This window comes from Poecilia formosa, unplaced genomic scaffold (genome assembly GCF_000485575.1).
Source record: "Poecilia formosa unplaced genomic scaffold, Poecilia_formosa-5.1.2 Scaffold27, whole genome shotgun sequence".
Taxonomy (NCBI): domain Eukaryota; kingdom Metazoa; phylum Chordata; class Actinopteri; order Cyprinodontiformes; family Poeciliidae; genus Poecilia; species Poecilia formosa.
Genome location: NW_006799966.1, coordinates 1,112,297 through 1,139,388, shown reverse-complemented (window position 1 = coordinate 1,139,388; position 27,092 = coordinate 1,112,297). Strand labels below are relative to the sequence as shown.

Sequence of the window (27,092 nt, the reverse complement as noted above, 5' to 3'; positions counted from 1 at the left end):
CGGGCCACATGTGGCCCGCGGGCCTTGAGCTCGACACATGTGCTCTAAAGTATCTGCAGTTTCCTTTGCTCTAGTGGGTCATTTTATCTACTTACTCAGACTACCCTGGCGGTCATCTTTTAATGAGAAAGAAGATTTCATGGGAACAGTGTGAGTCAGAAGTTTATCACCTCTTCTACTGTGAGAAAAAAAAAAAAAAAACCTCTTTGGTAAAGAGTCTTTTTGTGCTGCCTTCAATGGCCTCTGGGCTTTTTTTTTTTTATCTTGTCAGTCACGACAGGAAAACAGTCATAAGTCCTAAAATACCTCAGGCAAGATTCCACAGTTGCAAAAACTTCAGAACACCAATCAGAGATGGTGCACAGTATAAACCTTGGGCATTCAAGTAGTTTCATTTATGAGCTATGCAGATAAATTAAAAAAACATAGCAGATTTCCATGAATACAGAACTAAAGAAAATGAGTATTTTTGTCAATTGACACTATTCCATCTGTGTTTTTGGTTGAGTGGACTGACCTTAAGGTCATTGTTGCTTGTTAGTATTTGATGAGTAATACAAGTTCCACATTTTAAATAAGTAATAATTTAGCTTAAGTGCTGATATCTGTATTCTGTTATTCATTTATTCAAAAGGATGAAGGGCGAAGGATGAATGCAGGAAAAATGCTCATTTCAAGCATTTTCCTTGCAAGCATAGTGACATTTCATGCTTCTTAAAACTTTAATTTTAGAAAGTGTATTTCAATAACTAACTAGTCAGTCTTGATGGAACAAACTGCATTAAGTGATAGAAAGAACAGTATGACTGAATTTTAATTTAAAATAAACTAAGAAAAAAGTTGGCTACTTAATTCTTACTGTCAGTGTAGTTTTATTCAGTGAGTGGGGAAAGTAGGTTTAATTAATAACCCTTTTTTAAAATCACCAATATTGAAACTCCAAACTAAAATATATTACTTTAAATTTTTAAAACTGATCTACTTTTTAATGAGTGATCAATGACTGTTTTTCTCCCATATATGTGATGTGAGAGGAAGGATCCTCTTAGTAACACATCAGAATTGAGAAGACAAAAACTTAGGTCATTTAAGTTAGGCAAATGTGTGTTCATCAGAAGAACAAAAGGGAGAACAAGCAGTTACATCAAAATAGATTTAAATGTAACTTCCTGAGAAATGATTAAAGAGAATTAAAGCTACAAACAAAGAACTGGAAAAGCACATATTGAACGTTGAAATGATACTGATGATACTTTAAACAGTACTCTAATGTCTTTTACAACACCAAAGATTTGTCTGAGACAGTTTTGTTCTTTCTTTACTTGACCATTTGCATATTGGAGAACATTTTTGATGTTCTCTTTTAAAGCCCTTTTAAGTTAAATGTTAACACATTTCAACACTGAATGTCAACCATGTTTGAAATTCTAAAATATTTCAAACATAAATCTTTTTAAGACTTAACATTTTTATTTTTATTTTATTTTTTTTTAATCTTATGTCTTGAATCATGCTGAAAACATGAGCACAAAGACAAATGTGTGGGAAAATAAGAAAAAAGTCAAACCTGAGCATTATGTGTTGTCTTTCAACATCAATTTTCAATCTTGCATGACTAGGTTTTTTTCACGGTTTTCAATACACATTTCTTATTTGTGATGGAACAAAGGACACGACTGACAGCAACAATAAGAGCTGAGGGACTTCTCTTCTCTGGAGAAAGCTGGCAAAGAGCTGAAAGAAATTTTGATTGACGCTTGGAAAAGCATCCTTTGGAGGTAAGAAAATTAAGTAAGAAATAATTTCCATCTAGTTTCTGCTGCACTGTGCAGCAGAAACTTGAAATACTATTTTTATTTAATATAAAATTGCTTTGTTGGATTTTTTATGGTAAGTCATGATAAGCAAATTAGTTGAAAAGGTGTTTTTTAACTGAATTGCAACATGGTTGACTGCAGAGCATTACATTAAATTAAGGTAAAGCAATAAGGCACAGTAACAAAAAGATCTTTCACTAGTATGAACATTTCATACAGGTTGCATGTGCAATACAAACATGTCGCTGCTGAATGAAAACATTCCCATAACATGATACCACCACCACAGTGTTTGAACATGAGAACAAACACACTGGATCACATTATGTCAGTTGTGATCTGTGGTTTGTTTTCCACCCAAAATAATATTTTGTATGTAGATCAACAAATTCTTTTTTTGATCAAATCTCACCAGGGCATCATACACATGTTTAATGTCATGGTTGGTGCCCAACTATAGACAGGATTCTTGTTTTTCTTTCTTTCTTTTTTTTGCCATTCTGATGTAAAAGATAAATCTGTGGACTGCTTTGCTAATGCTATGCTGACCAATTCTCACAGCTGAAGTATGAATCTCTGCAGCTCAGGTTTACCATCAGCCTCTTAGTTGGCTGATCAGATTTTTTTTTTAATGGAGTACTATCTATACTGATTACTGTATATTCAGGTGTGATTACTGTATATTCATTCTAATGAATGGGTTTTTAGAGGTGATGGTTGCGGGGGTGCAATCCAAAGTCACTCTGATCACGTCTCCGTTTTTGTGGGCGTTACAACAGTGACATCTAGTGGACACCATAAGAATTGCGCAACTTACTTTGGTATTGGATGCAGCCTTTGAAGACAAGTTTGGTTTTCTTATTTACTTTTTTAGTTGTTCTGAACTGTGTTAAAGTTCAAAATGGTTCTAAATGAATATATGATTTGGGAGATAAATATGCATTAGAGTAAGCTTTTGTGTTTATTTCTACTTTTCCTAGAACGCTGCAAAAAAATAAAAACGAATTCGAACGCAGCCCTTCAGTTCTCGGTCACATGCGGGATCAGCTGATATCACCAGCTTCTCCTTTTGATGCTCTTCCTCCCCTAGTGTCAGACGCCGTTTGGAAAATCAGAATTAAATTGTTCTCTTTGCTATTTTTGCCTCGGATTTTAAATTAGAGCCAAGATTAAATTGCTGCTTCTGCAGTTTAGACGGCCGGATAGATGCTGTTAGAGTGGATGATGAACGGACACGCCATTCTTTACACGGGGGTCACTTTGGCCTTCTGGAGTACAATACTAATCGTTGGTAAGCTTGCAACGCTTTTAAAATAAATTCGTAGTAGTTGAACTAATGAATGAAACCGAGTGTATCTCATGCTTTTCAGTCAATAGTTGACACCTTCTTACATGATTGGTATTTTAAGATGAGCAGCCCTCTGTGGGACCTGGCTACTTCTTGGGACTAGCTAGGTTTGCGGCTTTTTTTTTTTGACTAGCTAGTACTGGATTGGTTATTTTAATTATTGAAGCTATGTTTTTGTTTGTGGTAACAGTTAGACGCCAAAGCAAATCCTATTTTTGAAAGCAGTGTACATTTTTATGTATTTATTTTTAGAGACAAGTTTCCAGCTAATGTAGCATCTAGCTACTTAAATGTTAGCAACGAAAAGCTAGCTTGTTAGAAAAAATCAAGTCAGAGATTCATTTTGACAGAACATGTTAAGATATATGGTAGCTGTTCTAAAACGTTTCGTACTTTAGGTTTATTTAGAATAGCTGAGCTGCTTTTTAAAAATATTTTACATTTATTTGGTAAGCTAACGTTAGCAAGTTAGCTTGTCTTGGTTTGCAACATAATGTATAATGAAAATAAAATAAAAGCAGGAACTGCCACTGTTTCACATGAGTGTGAGCCATCGCAGAAATGATACAGTCTTCAAGGATCTCAGCTGGAACTTATGCCGTCTGGTCTCAGACCCCATAAAAGCCGTATAGTTACGACTTAAGTTTTTCCAAGTTAAACAGGTTTCACAAATGACATGCTCTCTGTTGAAGAATCCTACTGTCATTTGAGTAGGATTTTCTTAAGTGTTGTAATTTTGGAGAGCAGTATCCTATGTGTAGATTCATCTCAGTAAATGAGAATATAGCTTTGTAGTTCATTTAATTTAATTAATTTATCTGGAAAAACTGAATCTAATCAAGTGTATCCTAATTTTACACAAAATGAACTTTTACAAGTGCTTTTCTGTTGATTTGTTTGTGTCTTACGTTTAAGGAAATCCCTAAATTTTGCTTCTCAGAAAATTATAATATCACATAAAACTAATTATAGGCATTTTTAATGCTGACATGTTACCATTATTTGTTATAAAATCATGACAATGGCTGCACTATAAAATTCACTGCTAAAGAGGTTGGCAGTTCACAGTATAATGTGTCCAACAATATCAAGGGGAAGGGATCACATAGTCGAAAAAAGTGGCAAAATTAATTTAGGATAACTCCAGTGTTGAAAGGATTGTAAAGCAAAGCTCATTCAAGAATTTAGGGACAATTCACAAAATGCTGACTGCGACTGGAGTCTCTTTCAACAGCCACCGAAGTTATCCAAAATTAAGAGAAATGTTTAATATGTACTTGAAATAAAAGTTTGGTTTTGAATTTAATGACTGAAATAAAATAACTTTGCAATAATGCTAGTCTAATTCAGTTCAAAAATATTTTCCCAAAGGAAAATTAAATGTTGTAACTTATATTACCAAGACTCTTCAAAGAGTTGTAGATTCTGATGGCTGTGGACAGGAGGGTTCTCCTGCAGCAAATTTAAAGAAGCCAATTTCATGAAAAAGATGCTGAGTGTGGTCCATAATTTTCTTGATTTTTTTTTGTTTGTTTTTTTGTAAAATCCTTTTGTAGTTTTTTTTTATTCATGAGGATGCACCTGTGAGTTAGTTTATGATCATTACTTGAGTCTTGAAAATCAGATAAACCATTTTTGAGTTTTCGGAAACTGATGGTAGGTTTCATAAACTATCTTTTAAGTAAAATTAATTCATAGTTGGAGCTGTGTGTTATATTTTCAAGCTAAACCCCATATTCGCTGATCCCAGAATATCTTTTCTAAAACATATGATGTACGAGTAAAATACAAAATACCTCAGGAGGACTTTGACTCCTGAGGTATTTTGTATTTAGAGCTGGAGCAGATGAAAGCTAGTACAGAGCCGTCAAAGCAAAAGGCACCTTTAATCAAACAGTGATTGGATATGTCTTGCTTAAGCTGTGCCACAGTTTAAAATTATGATTTTCCTCTCACAGGTATATGTTACACCATATTTGACCTTGGATTCCGCTTTGATGTGGCATGGTGAGTACTGGCGCGATTGTTATGCTTTTCATTTGGATGCTTTGAGCTTTTTCCCTAAAGCACAGCAAAGAACCATGTGGATTTTAGGACTGGTTAACATTGGTGTTCTAGGAGCAGATGATCTCTAGTTCTGTTAGAAAGTGAACTGCTGTTTACTTTGCACACAAATGTATACAATTTGTAAGACTAAATGAGGTATTTGTGTAAGTGCCATGCAGATCGCTTGCGATCTCCTTTGACATGCATCATAATCATCAGTCAATGATACAAGCAGTCTTTTGCCTCATAGGACAGAATAAATTATTCTTTAAACTTCCCTAAAAGTTGAGACGCCTTCTCACAAAAGTTTCGCAATTTTAAAGTCTACTTTTGTCCCTACAGGTTCCTGACTGAGACGTCTCCTTTTATGTGGGCCAATCTGGGCATCGGTTTGGCCATCTCTCTGTCTGTGGTGGGAGCAGCTTGGTGAGAACAATAAAAAGAAGCAGAAATCTGTCATTTAAAAACACAATTATTTATAGTATACAGAAGTCACCCTTTTTTCTCCTTTGTAAAGTTACCAACCATTGAAAGTTTAGAGTAAAGCTTTCTTTGGATAGAAATTTTCCACCTAACATTGATGCTTGCAAATCCAGAGTATTACAAATTTTGATATAATTTCCTACTGTTTTTATTCATATGTTATCTTTATACAGTGCCAATGTAACTGATGGCGATATAATCCAAAAAAATCAGTCGTAAAGCTGCAGTGCAGTTGAAGGTTTGGCATTTTAGCATCAATATAATGGCAAAAAAAAATGTACCTAATAATTTTAAAAGTGACTTGCTGTTGGCAACTTGTTTTTTCAGGCCATTTACATACAGTGACATTTTCTGTAACCCAGTTTGTTATAAATGAAACCAGTACAGTTCCTACCAGAAACACACTTCTAAAAGGCCCAATTAAACTAGGGGGCTGTGTATTTTTAATATCAGCCACATAATGAGGGAAGACATCTAAAAGATAATGTCAGGCTGAATACAGATCTAAACTGGATGAAAAACAAGTATTCCCCAGACTGCTAAAAATAGCATGCTGTCTGTTTAGCTACAAATTACTCACCGAATGTAGTCAAGTGCTAGCCCAACAAATAGTGTGTGTAAGTGACCATAACAACCATTACAGATAATTTGGGTTTATAGAAACCTTCAGTTATATATGGTAGCAATTAATTTGTGACTATGACTCTGTTTCACTTTTCTTTCTTCTTTAATTTTTAACTGAATTCCTGTTTTGCCTCAATCTCCAGGGGGATCTACATCACTGGTTCAAGCATCATTGGTGGAGGAGTCAAGGCTCCAAGAATCAAAACCAAAAATTTGGTCAGGTAGGCACATTTGCTTTACTATTAAAAATAATAAAAAATAACCCTATTAGTTCATCTTGCTACACCAGATTACTATTGAACAGTCAACGTATTTCAGCGATATAACTTATACGATGCATTAAATTTCAATCCTGGATTTCAGTTAATTATAAAAACTCAGTTGTCTTTTTTTTTTTTTTTTCCTGAAAAATCTGATATTGCAACATAAAGATTAATATAAAGCGAACATTTAATGCCAAAAGGTCTGCCCGTTGAAAAGGTTTGTAAAATAGATTCTCTGAAAAGTTTGTCAGGCCTCCTTTGGTGTGTTTTGCTGCTTCAGTGCAGCGGCACAAAGCTCTGTTAAAGTTGAAGTCCTGCTGGAAAATGAAATCAGCACCTCCATGAAGCTTTTCAGCAGAGGGAAGCATGAAGTCCTCTTAAATTTCTTGGTGGCTGCTTTCCGCTTCCACTTTTTTTTCTGCGTACTCAACTTTGCTTTACTATGCGTGGCTACAGCACTCTGTGAGCCACCGACTGATTTAGCGGTCACATTTTGTGGTCTGACCTCCTTGTCAAGGATGTCAATGATCATCTGCTGGACTACTGTCGAGTCAGCAGTCCTCAACCTCATTGTGTAACCTGATTGTGTAACAGTTCTTATTGGTCTTGCATAGTATGACATTCCTAAAAGAAAAAAAAAAAAAAAGAAATTGCGTTTCATTATTTGTTTGTCGCAGTCATCAAAATGAACAGAAATGGAAGAATCACCATTTTGAATTGAATTACTGAAATGATATTTTTGAGTATATTTAGATACACATTTAGTAATTACACACTAGACATATTGATGAAATTCCGTCATTTCTAATGTCTCATTGTTACTTTTGTTCTTTTTACTTTGCAGCATTATCTTCTGTGAAGCTGTTGCCATTTATGGGATCATCATGGCAATTGTTATTAGCAACATGGCTGAGGTAACGGATAAACTGCTGCCTACAAAACACTTCTTTTAAATAAAATGACAGAGAAGGAAAGTAGTGCTAGACAAGGTACAATGCAAGCATAGAATAAAGTTTAAGCTGTGAACTACTACAGAACTGAAATATGGCTGAAGCAGCAGAACAAAGATCAGTTATTGTCTCTAAAAAGAGTCTCTTTTCCTCTTATAGAATTTCACTGGCACAACCCCCGAGACCATCGGAGCACGAAATTACCAAGCCGGTGAGAAAACAGGCTTAAAGCAACTGAACTGTAAAAGGGGAGAAACCAGCAAAGTGTTTTTAATGGAGCCCTAAACATAAAACTGCACCTGATCAATGCAGTTATTTTAGGAGGGGTTTTTTTTTCCTCTCTCTAATTTCATGTAGTTTTCAAGATAGTTCCTCTGTTTATATTGAGCCCGTGATTTATTTCATCCCCTTCACGGTTAGGTTATTCCATGTTTGGAGCTGGCCTCACTGTGGGCTTTTCCAACCTTTTCTGTGGGATCTGCGTGGGCATCGTGGGCAGCGGAGCAGCTTTGGCAGACGCCCAGAACGCCAGCCTCTTTGTGAAGATTCTTATTGTGGAAATCTTTGGCAGTGCAATCGGTCTGTTTGGTGTCATCGTAGCAATTCTGCAGGTAAACCAGACTCGTAAACAATACTTGCTGGTGATCACCTGTAGCTGCTATAAGATCCCTCTAACAGCATTTTTTTTTTCCCCCCCTTCAGACCTCTAAAGTAAAGATGGGTGATTAGAAGATGCGCTCACATCCTGAGAAGACGATGAAACTCCTGAAAAATAAGATGGATTATTGTGTACATACATCGTAAATTATTTAAATGTCTATATTCGCTCTGTATTGTTTTTAACCATCCTTCGTGTAAGAGTGGGATGATCATTGGGAAGCATGAATGTTGAATAAGAAACTGAAAAAGGGGTTCAATGTTGATTTTCTTCTACATTTTTCATTTCCACTTCTGTACTCACTGGATAATGTTAACAATTTAACTTCCTGAGTCATGGAAGCAGTCTGTAGCCTTCAGCTGTGAGGTTTTGGTTTTTCAAGGTTTTCTTGAATAATCTTGCAGACCACTCTTATTTGAACGATGGTTAAAAATTACTCTGGAGTATTGAAAATGCTGTGTGTGTGTGTGTGGGTGTGTGTATGCTGCACATATGATTTTTATTTTATGTTCTTTATTCCTGTGAAGCATGAGGATGTTTGTCATTGTGTTTGTGGCCTGGTCTGCCTCTTTCTTTGTTTTTGTATCCGGTCTTTTCAATTTAGAAGTTGGGCCGTTCTACAGGTGGCTCACATACAGTGTTTTTCCTGCTTTTGAAAAGTTATTGAACATTTATTAGGTTTAAATTGAAAGTATTGTTCTGAAGTTGTAATTGTGCAACATATGAATCACAGCAGCAATTCTCTATCTACCTGGGTTGTTTTTCTCTCTTCAGTCCTTGCTCTTGTCAAATCGCAAAAGGCCCGTCTAATGATTCCAAGCCAACTGTCTGCATAAATGTTGCAAAAAAACTAAAAGAAATCATTTGAGTCACTTTGTTCAAAATGTGTCATTAACGCTATGATTGGATTCAAGTTTTTCTTGAATCCATTATTGTCCGCTGTAACTATCTAAGTAGCAGAAATGTGTTCAGTAAGCAATTGGTTTCACCAAGAATTGGAATCAATCTGTTTGTCTGATACGTCGGACTGTGAAATGTAACACTTCATACACTTTTTCTTTGCATGTTTCCGACCTCATTTGAATGATAATATTTGACTGCTTTGCTGCAGTCGGTTAAATCTGCATTTACTGCTCTTTGCTTACCAGGCTATTACTAACATTCCTTAAGATGTGTGAAACTGATGGATGTACATGTTTAGAAAACTACTGGTAAGTAAAAACAATGTTAGGCCCCTGGATACGTCACAACATATAGCGTTTATTAATGCTTTGACATCTCCATTTATGCTAATAAATCTGGGTGGTTTGTAGCCTGTCAGGGATTTTTAATTTACTCTAGTGTGCAGTCACAGAAGAAAAGGAAAAAAAAATCCACAGATTACAGATCAGTTAATTTCTCACCGTCTGAAGTCATTCCACTCACTTTGTGAACGCAAACATTGAATTGTACAAAAGAAAGGCATAGTTAGGAAAATAAAAAGTTCAACCTAATTGCCATGCTCGAAAGAATATTTTTCATTTAAAAACAAGGACTGTAACGACCCGGGTTTTTAGTAACTGTAAATGGTACTGTGTATGCACTGTGTTGACGTGATGGTGATCAGAAAATAGCTCATTGTTTTTGACATTGTGGATGATCCAATCAAAATCAAATTTTCCTTCTGGCTTCATAAATGTTGGAGAAAAATAAATAAATGGTTTGATCAAGATTTCTGACCTTTCGTTTTAACTTTTACGTCACGGTTTTATGAACCAGAGGTGAAGTGTCTTGTTGCTGAGATGCTCTGTGAGGTTTGAACTGTATTTGTGCATCACCGCTAGATGGCGACGAAGACCGTAACTCGATCTGCTCAAAACTGATGTGGAACGATGAAACTGATCAACTTGTACAATACATTATAAATATTTGATTTGTTTATCATAAAAAAGGAAAACACACTGGTCTTTTTGAAATATGTACGGTATTCTATTCATATCCATACCCCATTCACAATTTGTACACTTGTATTCTGCTTCTTAGTACAACTTTCACTGAAGTTATAGCTTCTATTTTTGAGTTACCTAATTTTGCTAAACAATTACCCTCCTTAAACAGCTGAAGCTCAGTCATGTTACATTGAGATTCCCTGTTGACTTTTCAACAAGCTCTCAGTCTAATTCTCAATCTATCAATTTATTGAGTTGCTGTTGGGTTTAGGTCAAGACTTTGACCTTTCTAAAACAGTTATGCTTTTCAGTTGGCTGTATATTCATGATCATTCTGTCCTTAAACAGGTTTCTTACAGGATGTATTTATTTATTTATTTTTCAACTCAACTGTGACCAGCTTCAATGTCCCTGCTAATGGAAAACTGCAATCACCCTGTAATGTTGGTGCGTTCACGCAGATTTTCAGTGTTAGCTTTGTGTTTTCAACATGCATATTGAATTTATATTGAATAGCATTTTACATATTGGCCAAAATGTTCCATTTATCTTTTCTTTTATTAATTACTTTTATGTTCTAAAGTTGCTTTAGATTTATTTAATTGAAAGCGTGGTTTTCCGAAGTGGGTTAAAGAATTTAAGCATTGTTAAAAAAAAAAAAAAAAAAAGCGAAACAAAATCCCGGCCACGCAGGCTTCCGTAGGCAACAAGAGCGAAGGGACCTGCTCACATCCTCATCATCTGAGCATCTTTCTATGCTTTCCTACCATCTTTACCCAAACAATCACAGTACGATGACGGGAAATCTGGAAAAGCTGCAGTTACATTCTTTGCTTTGGGTTCGGGTATCTTTACGGGTCGGGTTCGGATTTTGGCTCAACGTGAGGCTGCTTCCTTGATGAGGAGGAGAGGACGTAACAGTCTGCGCGTTCACACAAAAAGAGCACAGTTATCCCGAGCAGATCCCGATCTGAACCTCCTGCTTGTAAGAGGGTTTCTTCAGTGAATGCAACGTAGGTTTGTTTTTTTCCTCGGTTAATGTGAAGAGAACCAGAGAAACCTGCACAGATACAACATGAAGGTAGGTGCTCTCTGTCTCTGCTTGCTTTCTGGAACACATTGTTTCGTTCTGCTTGAAATACATGCTTCCTTTTGTCTCAATGCTCCACACACACACACACACACACACACACACACACAACCAGACGTCCCGCAGCAAACATTAAGTTGCATTTTTACCAAGTTGTGGATATTGTGAAGATCAGATCGCATCTACTTCCCCCTACCCCTCTGTTCTCCCTCCTCAGGAACATTTCCATGAATTAGCAGCATCCTTACACCCGCCATTCTAGGCTTCCCTCATCCGCTCTAGTCTATTACTGCTCTTCTCTCCTGCCCGCTGATATGAATCAACTCTTAAGAATGGTGCAAACATTTACTTTAGATGTGAAATCTTACCATAATTGCAGCTGCTGTTATTAGGAACGATGTGTATAACAGAACCCATCCATCTCTGCATGTCTAATATTCCAGCATGAGCACAGTAGGAGCAAAGAGTGTGCACTGGCAATGAGAGGGGGAATGTACAGGAAGAACAGGATAAAAGGGATGGATCCTCATCAAGGTGCTTAACCTAACCGGACGTTCACACAGAAACTCTGCACCTAGACTAAAATCCTGTCTGACATCTCTCTCATTTATGGTACAGTATCTCTTAGGGGCAGCAAAAGTAGGAAGTGGACTAGAACCAACTGATTTGTGAGAAGTTACTTCTAAAATAGACTTTGCTTTGCTGGAATGCATTGTGTAATTTTGCTTTTTAACACTGTATGCTTAGACCATTGCTCTGGTCATGTCCAATTCAGTGTGAACATGGTTTCTGCCATTGTTTTTCTCTGTATACAGCATGTATAGGGTGTACATGCTGTAAGACTGTTAGATTTGATTTGGTTATCATTCTTTGATTTTACCACTTGAATTAGAAAAAAAAATACTGTAAGATGCCCATCTACAGTAGGCTACGCGGAGCCTAAAGGAATATTATCACATTGTATTTGAGAGTAAACCACCCTGTAGTCTGATTGTTTAAATAAAGATACGTTTGGAATGTACCTGTAGAAAAGAAGGAACAAGTCCAAGAAGGAAAATTAACAATGGCCGAATCTGTTTGGCTGCTTTAAATTCTGGTCCACCCTCATTACTCTCTGGGAATAGAGGACAGCTGGTATTGTCACTAAGGGGACTTGAGATTCTTTCGTTGACTGCTGATTTGAGCAGTAAAGTGTCTCGCTGTTTAGGGTGAGTCATTTTAGTAAAAGGACATATTGTTTGATCATGTTTTTAGCATGTCAAGATGGTAACCAATTGTTGTGGGGAAATGACAATTTCAGTCAGTTTTAAGGTTGATTTTTGTTATTAAAAAAAAAAAAAAAACATTTAAGTTTTTTTTTTTACTTTCTGGCATTCAATCACGTTAAACTTTCCATTTAAAGGTTCTTGTTCGTAAATGGCATAATAATGGCTTTTAAGTTTACATAGTAATTAGAACATATACATTTTCAGCTCAGATATCAAATTTTTTCTGGCACAGAGACATGTTTTTATTACAGTGTAAAATCTGTACTATTGTCAACCCAAATCTTTCTGAAAATCTTACTTCTACCATGACTCCATGCAAACTGGAGATTTGCTGCAAGCTGCTAGTGGAGCCCACAAATACCAAAACTTGTATAAGTAAGACTTTGTTGCCATCTAGTGATCAAAGTGTGAACTACATCTTGTTGGAATTTTGCATTTTTAAACTGTATTTTAAAAAAAAACTGTGATAAAGTTCACTAAATGATTGTACATAAGTTAATTTCAAAGCCCTACTTGAGAAATGGCATCACATTTGTTTTATTGTGTTTTTGTCCCGTTATGCCCAATGTTGCTAATATGCACCATACTTAAATTTATCTTCATTTAAAGGTGAAAGTTGACATTCCAAGAGTATAAACTTAATTTAGCATCTACTTGACAGCAAAAAACAGAAATAACTAAACTTTTTTTCTTTAATTGTAAATATGTTTGTGCAGTAAGGGGCTCTGTTGTCAGTTCCCCTGGAGTTTTTCTACTCAGTTCATTAGAATGCACTCCCTAACAACGATCAGGTTACGCTCATAGTAGTGTAGTTCCCAGATCTTGTGAAGCTCTGTGAAACAAAACTGTTTTTTTTTGTTTTTTTTCTCAGGTACACTCATTAAGCGCACCCCGATTCTCACATACGTCAGCAGCAGCCAAAGATTCATTCTTCTGACCGCTCCTTTGTATTGGGATTTGTTGTCATGGGAACTAACTAGGTCATTTCTGAGTTACTGAGTGGATGGGTTTGGAGAGGAACACCTGGGTGTGCGTGTGTGTCTTTGTGTACATGCAGGGTGCGTTCTGTCTTGTAACTGCTCTTTTCTTGCCTGGTTTCATGAATGTGTGCACAGTCATTAACTGATAAAAATTGTGTGATGCTCCTCTTGACCAGAGGGGTCAATGCTTTTTAGGGGAACATTGGCATGTGATTTATTTGTTTGGGAAACATTTGCTCTCACTGTATTACGATTTGTTATCAAAGACAGCCGGTTGCTTGTTATAGATTCATGAGAGAAAAACACTTTCAGTGATGTAAAAAAATACCTTTGTAACAATTAGAGACTCAATAACAAGTAGGTATGAGTCAGTTTGTGATTGTCATGGTATTGTATGGCAATACCATGACTGAGTATGCAATTACTCAGTATTGCAATCCTGAGTAAAATATTTGGTATCCTGTTATTTAAAAGAATTAAAAATAAATAGTAATTTAAAGTTTAATTTAAAAAGACAAAAGTAACAATCATTCCTGCTGCAGAAAAATATAACAAAAGGTTATTTCTAATTATAATAATATCTCTGTAACTGTTAGAATTTTAGAATGTTTTGTAATTTAATTTTATTTTCATTATTATTGTTAGTTTCTTACTTTGGTTAGATCAGTCTTGTTCCTGTTGTCTTTTATTCAGTCCTTTCCTAGTGATTCTAGTTTACATTGTTTATTTCTCATGTCTTGTTCTTTTAGCTACTTTAGTTTTATTATATATTTTGTTTGCTTTACTGTTAGATTCATTGTCTAGTCCCCTGTATGCTCTCCCTCGCCTGCTGTGCCACTTTCTCTCTCTCTCCCTCTCCTCAGTCTGCCTGCTCTTTCTCATCACACCTGCAATCATTTAGCTAATCAGTCCAGGTCCATTGTTTCAGCGTTCAACCGCCCAGTAATTTCTCAGTCACTCCTTGCTGGTTTCTCCTGTCAGCTTTTTTCTTTTCACTGCTGTCATTTTCCCCTTGGATTCCTGCTTTTTTTTTTTTTGTTTGTTTTGGCTCTAGCTCCTTGTGCTCCCTGTGGTTTTTGTAAGTGTTTTCATCATTTATTCATTCATACATTCAATCATTCTTCACAAACAAGCTACCGTTGCCTCTGCGTTTGGGTCTTTCGTCAACCAACCTTCAACGTCACAATAACATTTTCTTATTATTGTTTTTTTTTCAATACTGAATACAGATACTGAATACTAAATACTAAAGACTGCTACAGATATAGATGAACACATAAACTATTGAAAAATCAGCAGCTACATTTAGCTGGGCTTTTATATGTGCTTGGCTATTATACGCTTTGACACTCAAAAGTATCAAAGTTTGTAATACACTCAAAAGTATTACAAGCTCATGTTAACTGATTGTTTAATCTGCTCAGGTACATCCGTTGTGTCAGGAAATATTTCCAAACAAATTTGTCTTCCTTGTAAGTGATAGAAAATTATTGAGGCCTTCTTTTTGCTAGCTTGTGTTGTTTGTTTTTTGGGAGGGGGAACACTATCAGGTTTTTTTTTGTTTTGTTTTTTTTTTAGCACACAAAGATTTATGTTTGCATTAATTATGTTCTCAGCCATTTTACACACTATTTTGCAACACACACACACATGTTTGTGTTGCTATCTTTGTGGGGACTTTCCATTGACTTCCATTCATTTCTACAGCCTAAACCTTACCTTTACCCTTTTCCTAACCCTATCCATCACGTACCTAACCCTAACCGAACCTCAATTCACACCTTAGTCCTAACTCTGACTCCTGACCCAAAAACAGGGTTTCCCCTCATAGGGACCAGGCTCCGTTCCCCACAAGGAGCAATTGGTCCCCACAACGTAGTATATGTCAGGAAAATCGTCCCCACAAGGTATTACAAACAAACGCACACGCACCCACACACACACACACACACACACACACACACACTTAGGACTTTTTAATTGTAACTCCTGAACACTTTATGTTGAGCAATACCCGGGTGATGAAAAGAAAGGGCCCTGAAAGCTGATGATTTTTTTGAAGTCTTGTTTTGCTCAGAACAAACAGCTTTATCTCTGATGGATCACAGGAGTGTCAGGTTCCTTCATTTTAGTTTGTTCAACAAAACTTTTCAAAAACATTTCTTCAAAAAGCTCTTCTTCACTTGTCAAAGACGTTCCCTCTTGTCTGAGGAACAAGTGACGTCTATGCACCATGAAGACGCTATATTTATTATTAAATATTTTTTTGAGACATGATAGCCCCTTTTCACAGGGACGGTAGGAATCTACTCCTTATTAGTAATTTCTATCCCACATAGTCATTTTATTTTTATACTGCACCACCAATTTAGAACAAATTCAGTGTGTTTTACTGAAAAAGTAAACAAGCTCAATTATATACAGTCCAGTATAAGCCAATTATAACTGAATACACTACAGACAGATTCAGTCTAATCCAGTTATACATGTTCCAGTTGAAGTCATTTCCTTTTACCTCAGTGCATTTTGACTCAACTCAATTAACTGTCAAGAAAAAGAGCCTCAGTAAGGATGCAACATATTGCACTGAATGTTCATTTCGACTCAAACCCCCTGTGTTTCAGGAGGCAAGAGAGAAGAGCTCTTGTGTCTCTATGTGTGTGCAAATGAAAGAAAATGAAGAGATAATGTGATTCTCTTGTCTTAACACCATGGGGTCGGGATCAGCTTTGGTTGGTTTGACATCTAAAGTGTCTCTATTCAACTAAAGCACTCTGGCTTTTTAAAAGCTACAGACCTATTTCCAAAAGAAAGGATTATGAAGAATATTCCTGTGTCACAAGTCTAGAATTTCTGGTGATTTCGAGCTTTCCTCAGTTATGACTCATTCAGTCGAGGTGGGAGAGATATTACAGAGAAAGGAGTCAAAATTTAATGTATGTCTGGTGCTGAAATGATCAAATAAATACAGAAATCAATGAATCAGATATGAAAGAGAAGTCTCAGTGTGTTAATGCAAATTTGCTATGCATTTTTGAGACAGAATACCCAGATAGTATACACAACTGCAGAGGGAGAATACACAAACTCCATACAGAAAATCTTCAGGCCAAGAGTTTAACTCTATTAATCATATTTATGATGCACTCATGCATTTTTGCTGAATTTACCTTCTGTGAGAATAGCCTAAATTATTAGTTTGTGTTCATCAGACAATAACATGTTATACCCAGAGATTTAAGAGTCAAGTCTGGATGCTGCATTTGGTAAAAACGTCTTGTAGTCATCCCAGGACAAGTTCATTCCTCTTTCAGTGTTACTATCAGTCTTCTGACAACAAATTTGAGCATTTTTTTTCTCTTATTTTTTATTTTATTTTACTATATGTTATGATAAAAACCTTTAGCTAAGTGGTCTTATTTTACCCAGTCTACATTGGCATATTCCCCACTTTCTGTGCTGGAAATGAGATGATGTGGCAATTCTTTTCAAGAATATAAGCCACTGGTTTATTATAGGATTTATTTTTTAAATGATTCCTGACTGTAAAATTTCAACAGTTTACTAATATTTGCTAATTTCTTTGACTTTTTAGTTTATCCTTTTACAGTTGACGCTCTGGGTGATGCTCGTGCTTGAAAAGTGTGGTCCAAATAAAATATGAGCTGTACCTGTCTTAGTTGAGGGTTCTTCTGTCATGATTTGACATTATCAGACATGACTTTGTCTCAACACAAGAGAAAAGGACATGCGGTATCACTGTCTCTCACACTCGGGGTTTGAGAGCTGTCAGCTCAGTATTAAATGACATTTCCACCTGCAATACTTGACACTATTGGGTTCATCTACTTTAGCTTAGCAAATATGGATTATCACTTTGTCTGAAAAACTTTGTTTTGATGTCTAATTTTGTGTGATTTCTATATTCTACTACCCAATACATAATGTACTTCCTACATTGGGCATCAGCTGGTGAGCTACACGATTTACAGAGTTTATCTGTTTTTACTTTGTTGTCATACTTGCATGTTTCAAAACTTGAAGAACATGTATATATCAGACAAACAACCTGAATAGATACTCTGGGAGAAAACTCCTTAAATGACTTCATGTAAGAGAAAAACGCCACCCAAACCCACCTGGGACTTTGTGAGAAAGCCAGTTTCTCCTTGTTGAATCATTTACAAACTGCAACCAACTACTGATTACTGTGTGACCAGTAGAATCAAGAAGTATCAGAAATTTTTTTTAGAGTGGCCTTGTTAAAGTCTAAACTTAATTATGACTGAGATGCTTTTACATATTTCTGAGCAGGTCCTTCATATTTGAAAACCCCTCAGTTGGGCTGAAATAATTCTCTAAAGAAAGGACCAAATTTGTTTCTTTGTTTAAGCTGACTATGAAGAAAGATCACAAACATTAGGCCTGCATCCAAGCTCACAAGAACATTAATTTATTTAAAAAAAATAATTTGAATGCACAACTGGCCATTGTTGACTTTAAGCCAGACTTCCCTCTGCTGATCTGCCAACAAAAGAGCTATGTTTGAGTAAAACTGTCTTAAAAACCACAAACCAAATCCTTGTCTCACTCCTTCTGTCTACCATCACTCTCCCAGTGAAGCTTTCATTCTGTTGCAGCACTTCATTTGTTTCTTTGCTCTGTTGCCAGATGAGCAGCTGGATCTGAGAGAAGGGGAATGAGATGGAGCAAAAGAGGACAGAACGAGATGATGATGTTTCCACTTTAGCATTTGGGCCATAGATAGGACTTTGTTGGATTTGCATAAAGCAGCCAACAGCTGCTTTATGAATGGTGAGGAGTTATCAAAATAAAATGACACACTGTTCTGGTCCCATGATGTTTCAGCTTGCTGAAATACACTTGTTGAAAGTTGGCTTACGGCTCATGCCAATGTCTTTGATTACACCGAGCAATCACTGCACTGCATTTGGTGAAATAAATATTTTATCCCAAAGTAGAAAAAACATCTTGGAGACTTGCTGTTAGAACCTTTGTTGGACAGCAAAGTGCTAAGACCTTTTTCTGCTGCTTGGCAGCTTGAAACTTCAGCTGCTTGTACAGACTTTCTTTAGCGTTGGGAGCTGTCCATGACCTCAGTTGGATTCTTCATTAGATGTTGCCTTAAGGATTTATTTTGAGTATTGCTACAGGAGAAATATCCACTACTGATCCTTGGTGTTTCTGGCTGAGAAAAGGAGGTTGTAAACCAGTGACCCTGTCCATTGGCCCCTCAGTGAGGTGAAGATTTCTTCGGGTCATGCTAAGCTTTTGTCTCATTTGACCCTAGCTTTCACTCCCAACCTTCTCTGCATCATTTAGAGCTTCTGTTCTGTACACGTACCTTCTGTGGCAGATTTCCATTCAGTCTTTAAAGGTATGTAGTTTTCTTGTACCATTTTCCAATTCTGGAAAAATATGGTAAAAAGAAAAATCACATTTTTTTTCCTTTTAAATTTCCAAAAATCCTTTTTTTAATACAAAAAGGAAGAATACTTTATGAAGGACAAAATCCTAATTTATATATAATTAACATGATTTAGCTTTCACATGGCATATCACATATTGATTTTAACTTTAGACTATCAATTCTGTGGTTTTTGACAAACTTAAACAATTACCCTCATTCAAAATCTGACAGGGATGTTTTGTTTGCAAATTTAGATAACTGGGTTTCTTAAACTGGGTCTAAAATGCCAAAGATAGCAATAAATCTGTTTTTTTGTGTGTTTTTTTTTGGAAGTCTTGCAAATAAAATAAAGGCAGTGGCATTGAAAAACTTTGCTTTAAAGAATCTGGATTTTATTTAGGATATTCTTTCTGTATGTTGCTTGACAAAATTCAAGAGGTTTTGTTTTTGAAACAAAGATTATCAGAGATCAGATGCAAGAAAAGCAGTGAAATCGTTCTTTATCAGCAAAAAAACAGTTTTAACAGTTAAAACTGAAAACAGTTTTAACTTTGCATTGTGTGTTATTGGGGGTCCCGCAGATAATAAAGGATCAATACTTTTTAAGGAAGTTCATAGTGATATTTTATACTCAAATACACAGTATATGTTTCCAAAATGGCATGTTATATTAATTTAAAAAAAAATGTCCCTACACATTTTTATTACTATTCCTCTCCCTGTTGGTTTTCTGGAATTTTAAAAGCAGCTTTTCTAAGCCAGTCCTAATAAGGTAACAGTGAAAAAGAGCTACACCACTTCCTGAAAAATGCAGTGTCAGCACTGTTAAGCTTTGTGATTTGTGGAAAGTGCAAAAAAATAAAATAAAATAAACTTATTAAACAGTTCATGGTGAATATACTCAAATGTTCTTCATCCCATAAAAACAGCAGGAAAACGATGTAGAAATATTAGTAAAGAAATATCTGGTATTTTGAAATGAAAAATGCATAAGAACAATGACTGAACGCATGGTGGTGATGCTGCTGAATTGGGTCCAAACGCTCTTACTGCATAATTGTGGACAGATCCCTTTGTTGTGGTTTTACTCACCCAGTGAGGCAATCTTTTTGATAATAATCACACCAAAGTTTTTACTGGTGGTCTTGGAGTTCATTCCAGCCTTGCACAGATCTCCTGTCTTCTCTCTGAAGCTCTCAAACAGCTCTCTGGTCCTGCAGATCATGGTAGGGATGTTGGATTGAAAGAAATTGATTCTGTTGACAGATGCTGACCTTGGTGGTGCCTTCTGACCAGGTTATGTCAGGAGTATCTATCATTGATTGGTTGATTGATGTACAGAGGTCAAAAGTCAGTCTTCTTAGTTATTTCAGTCTGTGGTGTGCAAATCAACTTTCAACTGGAGCTTTGGCTTATATTCTGAGTCAAAATTGTCTTCATTAAAATGAAAATGTTATAAAAATGTTGAATTTGCTTCTTATTTGAGCTAACCTACAAAATCAGCATGCCTTCAAATATTTACTTTCCCCACTGTGTGTCCTTCAGCAAAATCAGCCTCATCATGCTTAACAGCCTGACAAGGACACTTTTTTTTTTTTTTTCCCTGTGGCCTTAAGAAATACAGACTCTCAATAAATACAACTGTTGTAGTAAAGTAGACCCTGAGGTGCTGGAAATTTTTTTTCTGTTAGTTTTTTGTTCAATCCTTTTTATTTTTATTTATTTGGCTAAAGGTAATTTAGATTTAATGGACTTTATTTTTACACAAATAACTTTAGACGTGAATAATCATATTAACACATAAAGCTAAATGATTCTAAATGATTCTGAATCTGACAGGGGTGTGAAAGAGTTGTTCCTGTGAGCTGCAATCTTTTTCTTTTTGTCAGTTGTAAATAATTAACACCATTTAAAGACATATTAGAAAAAGGGTCAATTAGCTTTACAATATTAAACGTCTAAATAAGAAATTGGAGAAATAACCACGTGCAGCTTTATTTTATAATTTGTCATAGAATATTAATAAGAATTTACAATTAACATATCTTCTGTTTCCAAAAACGGAAAACACACAACCATGACCTGAAACCAAATACAGGATAACTAAATGGTAGCCTTTTGACTATGATTATAGATTTTTTTTTCTTTCGTTTTCATCCTTTAAATTTAAAAGCAGTGAGTCTTTTTCTAAAACAGTTCCTCCTGTGCTTGGGTGGCTGTGAGCAGAGGATGGGAGGTCTTGGGAGGTTAAGACCAGAGAGGTTTACTCTTACTTTGCTTTGCTGTTCTCTTCTGGTTTCAGTTTCCATTATTTCTAGTAAATCAATGGCTCTTAGCCACTGTGTCATCTTTCAGCTGGGCTGTTAATCTGTCTCACTGTGTCACATTAACATGCAGAAATATAGGCCTATAAATTACATCAGACGACAGCTATCAAAGTGGCTCACACAGTACAGAGAATAAACACGTTGCAGGTAGTTTCAGCTGAATCTTTCCCTCAGGCAAGAGAGCAGTTGGATTCTAACGAGCACCACTTGACAGCCAGAAACAATACTTCTTCATCGACCATGTAATAATACTTCTGTCTTAAGTCATCAGAGCCATTTACTAATTCAGATATAGGGCCTGATCCACAAAGATTCCAAATACGGAGCAGTAAATTGCATGAGGAAAAAAAAAAATACATATTGCATGTACAGTAAGTGGGTATATCTACAAAGATTTGCAGTGTAATTGATTACAAGTGTAACAGTGGTGCAGACCAGCCAATTAAAATTAGGCTTTTTGTGTGAGCCACTCTCAAATTCATTAGAAAGTCATTATGATGGGATAATAGTAATAATAATAATAATAATAAATCTCATCTAAATTAATCTAAATTAGTATGCAATGTGATAAACAAAATAAATATTTAAAGAGCAATCAAAAATATATACTTAACTCTGCAATCTCACTACCTGTTGGCAGTTAATGTTCAGTTTTGCTAAATAACATTGCACAGTAGTTAAGTTTGTCGTGTTGTTTCCTTTTTGGTTTAATTGGATAAACATGGTCAGCAGTCCAGCAGCTTTAATCTGTCCTACTTAGATATTTTTTGCATGCACAATTTGTGGAACTTGCAGCAGAAGATGACCTTTTCTGGGCTACCTGCATAGTATTAAGACCTAACAGTGTGCTGCCTCAAAGTGATAGTACATTATTTGTTAATCCTGCACCCAGCAATGTGGTTCGGGTTTGGTGAATAGCATTGTGAGTGGTAAGTCATTACATTTGCATGTCCTCCTTCAAGTATTTAGCGCTTTCTGATGATCAGCAGACGCTTTCCATATTCATGGAGGAAGATATGCTAAGTTTATTCTGCCGGCTGTTCTCATTGTACTAACGCATTCCTGTTTGAGTATTGCTTCTAGATGAGGTTTGCACACAAAATCAAGTTGGTATTGCTTTTTATTCACGTAAATTTTAAAAAGATCAGGCCCACGGTGTTATCGTGGGAATCCTCTCGATTGTAAGGCTATGGATTCCTTGTCTTTGGTTTAAAGTTTCAATCAAATGGTAATCCAGATTGCTTAAAAGCAGTAAGATAGTTTGTCACTCGTGCTGATTGGATGCCAATATTACACAAAAAAAACTCAATACAGAACCAACATAAACAGTCTATGATGCCAACTTCTTTGTTGTCTTATTCATTTATTTAATATTAGTCCTAGCAAGTTAGAAAACAGATCTTATAATTGTTTCACTTGCAATTGTTCCACAGGCCTTATTTAAACTTGTATAAAGATTGCCGCTCAGATGAAATGCATTAAAAGTTGAGAACACGACACAAATTTAACTTGCTAAAGCATTTTAAGAAATAAGCTTCTGTTACTTTTAACCTATACCGTGGGAGCCAGGCAACAGACCACCACATCATAATGCATGTACAATGCACTGCCCAGCAATCCTTTTTGGTTTTGTTCTAATTTCAGGCATCTTTTCTGTAGAAACTTCCCATAGTAGAGCGAGAGCATGGAAATGGAGGAGAATAGCTCGCTGAACACTGTCATTATGAAATCTTTTGGTCATTTCACTGAGACTAAGATGATGCATTGAGCAAAACATGGGTTAGAATGTAGGATCATTTATTATTTTACTGGATTTTGATCATGAATTAAAACATTATCAAGCTCATTTAAAAGGCAGAACAACAAAGAGACAAAGAGACTTCAGTATTTCTTGAAAGTCTTTGTGGCTGTGGGAGGATAAAACTGTGATTCTAACCTGTCATGTTTATGTTCTTTGTGCCATGTACAATTTGATTAGAACAGCCACCCTTGGCACTTTACACATGTATTGTAAGAAAACTAATCCAGATCCAACAATGAAAAGTGAAGCTGCCTGGTGACTTAAGGGCAAAGAGTCAAGCCAATTTTATTTTTTTTTCCTGTTGTAATGGAGACAAATTTATTTCTGTAATAGAAGAAAAGAGCACAGATAAAAATGTAACAACTTTTGACATTAAATGTTCAAAGGTAGTTAGTCTATAGTCATTTTGCTAACTGTGTGATAATTTGTGTCTAAACTTTAAACAGATGATAATCATATTTGCTTATAGATCACACATAATGTCTTTGGGTTTCTAAAGCCAAACCCATTTATGTGTGAAGCAATAAAAGCCCACTCTTACCTACAACACTGCATGATGATGTCACACATTGGTTATTCAGCTACCATTAGCCTCACAATCGAAGAGACAAATGACGACACAATGAATCAGCCACTCGGCAGGGGACATGACAGTACTGACCTTTCAGAGTTTATTAGCTGAGTTATTCACTGGAAGAAAAGTATTTCAAAAGCAAATATATGTTGTTGTTTTTTTTGTTTTTTTTAAGTGATGGCACAGACTGTGAATAGATTACAGGATGTAGATAAATTAAACAGTTTTAAACAGGGACTTCAATATACATCTGGCATACTTCTCAGTTTATAGACTGTAACATTACGGACATAACTATCCAAAAGAATACAGTCGAGATTCAGCAAATAGTCGCTGTAGTTGTAACAAAAGTCAGATTTTCTTTTATTATTGTGATTATTTCTGTAGCAAGATAGTGCAGAACTTCACAAGCAACAAAACTCCATCCAGCGTAGCAGCTGGCCAGACAGCAGCAGCAATCACCCAAGAAGCCCTGATAAAGCTTTTGAGACAGTTATTAATGGCAGCGAATACTCCTTAAATGTCACTGTTTGTAATGCAGTTCTCAGAATCATAGTTGCTTAACCACACACCAAACCCAGTAATTACATACAACTTAGGTTGCTATTTTGACCTGCCATGAATGCTCTTGGACAGGATGGCTGGTCGATAAACAGCATTTTTTTTTTTTGCTTTAATGTAAGGAAAAAACCTGCTGGCTCAGATCTGAAAAGAGTAGAAACTGTAGCAAAATACACAACATTAGATTAAAATTAAATTTACACACACCTGTCTATATGTTGTTATATAGCAGTGACAGCACAGCTTGTATGCTTAAAGTAGTGCAACAAAAAGTTGGCAATTAAAACAGGCATCACCTCTTTGTCAAAATTGTTCCCCATTTTATATCAATGGCATCTCGTATTTGACGAGAGTTGAAAACCGTAAGTATAGAAAAATCAGCCACAGCGGTTTACAGATATACCCCTTTTCACAGATCTATGGCTTCAGTTTTGAGCTACTTTTCTTATTACAATCGACTCAGACAACAGAGTGTGGTTGTGCCAAGCCAAAGATAGCTTCTGCCTGTCCCACTGTGCCCCAGTTGGTTTTGTGGAAGATGAACTTGCCTACAGCAAGATGTACTGGTGCCATGAGAGTGCTCAGAGGCTCTACAGTATCAAGTGTAGCATGGCTAATGCATTTTTCATAAGACCGGGAGGGCTGGCTTGTAGGTTAAAAATGCAAGAGGCCTAGAGCTCAAGAGACACTGTGAAAGGAGGAGGAGAAGAAAGAGAGGGTGTTGCTCAGACTCTGATCTTCATCCAGTTGAAGATTTCACTTCTACTCTCAGACTTATTTACCTTTTATGTTGCCTGCGTCAAGTTAGTCAAAATATGAAGGAATGAAACTTTCACAGAGAAGTCTTGACACTTTGGAGAAAACGGAAACAAGCTGGGAACCAGAACTACTTCTACCCATTAAGCTTGTTAACAAAAAATGACACATCCTGTTATGCAACTACAACTTCCCAAGAGACACTTACTAGTAGTACCTTGATGAATGTAAATTTATTATTCATCCTGGTTTAATCTTTACTTTGAGTCTCTTTGGTTCTGAAGGACATCCAAGACTTAGTTGGTTAAAGCCTTCACATCGTTATGAGACTATGATGATCCGCTATCACATTTTAGTTAAAACTTTTGTTAAAAAAAAGCATATTTTTTACATATTTGTTGAAATTATCACAATGTCATGACAGTATGGTTTGAGACAGAGAATCTGTGAAAAACGTGCAGCTCCTATGCCTTCTCCCATAGGCATAGGAGCCTATGGGAGAGGTTACACTGCAACCTTAAGTACTTTCAACACATTAGCTCATATTAATGTAAAAAATAAAAAATAAATCCTCCATTAGAAAAACACTGTGCTTTGCCTGTAGAGCAATAAATTATTAATTATTTCAGCAGATTCTAAAAGAAGCCTAGGCATTTGTCCATGAAATTTATCCACAGAGAATGTGGGTCATGCAGCAAGCCAAAAGTTCAAAGCACACAACTCATTCTAGACAATAATTTCTTAAGAAGACTAAAGTTAATGTCTAAGAATTACCAAGTCAAAACCCTGACCTTAATCTAATGCAAATGTTTATAAAAGGAAAAACACCATACTGCCTCTTCTAACTCAGAAAGAATGTATGTGCATTACCATAAATGTCAGACAATATCAAGGGTTACGGATAATATTCTGCACACAACACCTTTCATATAAAAAGTGTTCTAGTCTTAATATAAAAAAAAATCTAATTTATTTTTAGATTTCTCTAAGTAGTAAAGATGGGAGTCGCACAGCTGCTGTGTTTCTCATCTGTTAGTAGAGAAATGCACATAAAGCAAACTAAACAAGGCTTGCAGCCCGAGGGCTCAACTGGGAACATCTGCAGAAGAGTTAGAAAATCATGATTTAGTTGTCGTTTAGTTTCAAAGTATAGAAAACCAATAAAGGGTTTAGATCTCAGCAGTGAAAATATATTTCCAACATGAAAACATAGTAGCTGGATACAGCTAAGAGTTGAGTTAAGAATAGATGGTAAAATTCTGTTTATGTTTGGGAGGGTAAAAGATTCATACATTTTGTCAATCAGAGTCCTTTGAAAGATAGCTATATGTAGATACCTTTGTGGAGAAAAGAAGAGGCATCCTCTTTTACTATTGCTGGGAAAGAACTTGCTTCTTCTCCAGTGCCTCCAATCTTGTTAGAAGTGATCAAGAATTATGCCAATGAAAGGCAAATCAAGCCTAGTATAGAGTTAATTATTCCTTAGCTTTTTTACTGTAAGTAGATGGCGTGGGATGTGAAGATGTGACAGTCACTTTATGTTCAAACTACATGTAATGAATGACCAATTTATAGATTCACACTTTTTGCATCTGTCTGACTCACAGATGATATGTGTTTTAATCTGTCTTTCTTCATCTCCTCCATCCATGTTTGATTCTCAGTCTGCTTCGGCGTTGTAACACAAGGTAAATGTCAATCAAACAAAGGTGCCCTTGAGCACGACATTCATTGCTGCAGTGTTTGTTTTCTTCTCGCTGCACAATCCAACTGTGAAGGTAATTTTATGTTGGTAGGTGTGTTGCTGTATCCACTTCCAACAGTTGTGTTATGTTGCTGAGACTCACCTGTGTGAAAGGCAGCGAGAGACAATCAGAGGTGTGAGAATGACTGAGAAAACAGGTAAATGTTGCAGCACAAAACAACACTGATGTAGCACGTGTACAGAGAGTAGGGATGTATGTGTTTAGTTGTGATTAATGCAATCAGTTGCATGTTGTATCTCCTCTAGAATCGTCCAAAATTGCAATAAAAATCACCACAGTTAAGGGGAAGGCTTTTTATGAGAAGTGTTAGTTGTTTACTCTTTAATCAAATGACGAATGGCTGCAAAATTATTTATGCTACAAGCCACAAACTTCAAAGTGCTACATTGCTTTTATATATATATATATATATATATATATA

The 27,092-nt window shown here is 36.0% G+C and overlaps 2 protein-coding genes across 2 annotated transcripts in view; both read left to right on the top strand.

The window, feature by feature from the left end:
- Nucleotides 1–2,834: 2,834 nt before the first annotated feature.
- Nucleotides 2,835–9,900, top strand: atp6v0b (ATPase H+ transporting V0 subunit b). The gene is made up of 8 exons (XM_007548575.2): nt 2,835–3,108; nt 5,124–5,172; nt 5,554–5,637; nt 6,462–6,539; nt 7,426–7,495; nt 7,691–7,742; nt 7,952–8,142; nt 8,234–9,900. The coding sequence occupies exons 1-8, from the start codon at nt 3,024–3,026 to the stop codon at nt 8,258–8,260; spliced, it is 636 nt and encodes a 211-aa protein (XP_007548637.1). The 5' UTR covers nt 2,835–3,023; the 3' UTR covers nt 8,261–9,900.
- Nucleotides 9,901–10,804: 904 nt separating this feature from the next.
- b4galt2 (UDP-Gal:betaGlcNAc beta 1,4- galactosyltransferase, polypeptide 2) overlaps nt 10,805–27,092 on the top strand; it is a 171,942-nt gene continuing 155,654 nt past the window's right edge. Inside the window, exon 1 of the mRNA XM_007548574.2 lies at nt 10,805–11,198. The gene's annotated coding sequence lies outside the window, so the exon portion shown is untranslated. The remainder of the gene's footprint in view (nt 11,199–27,092) is intronic.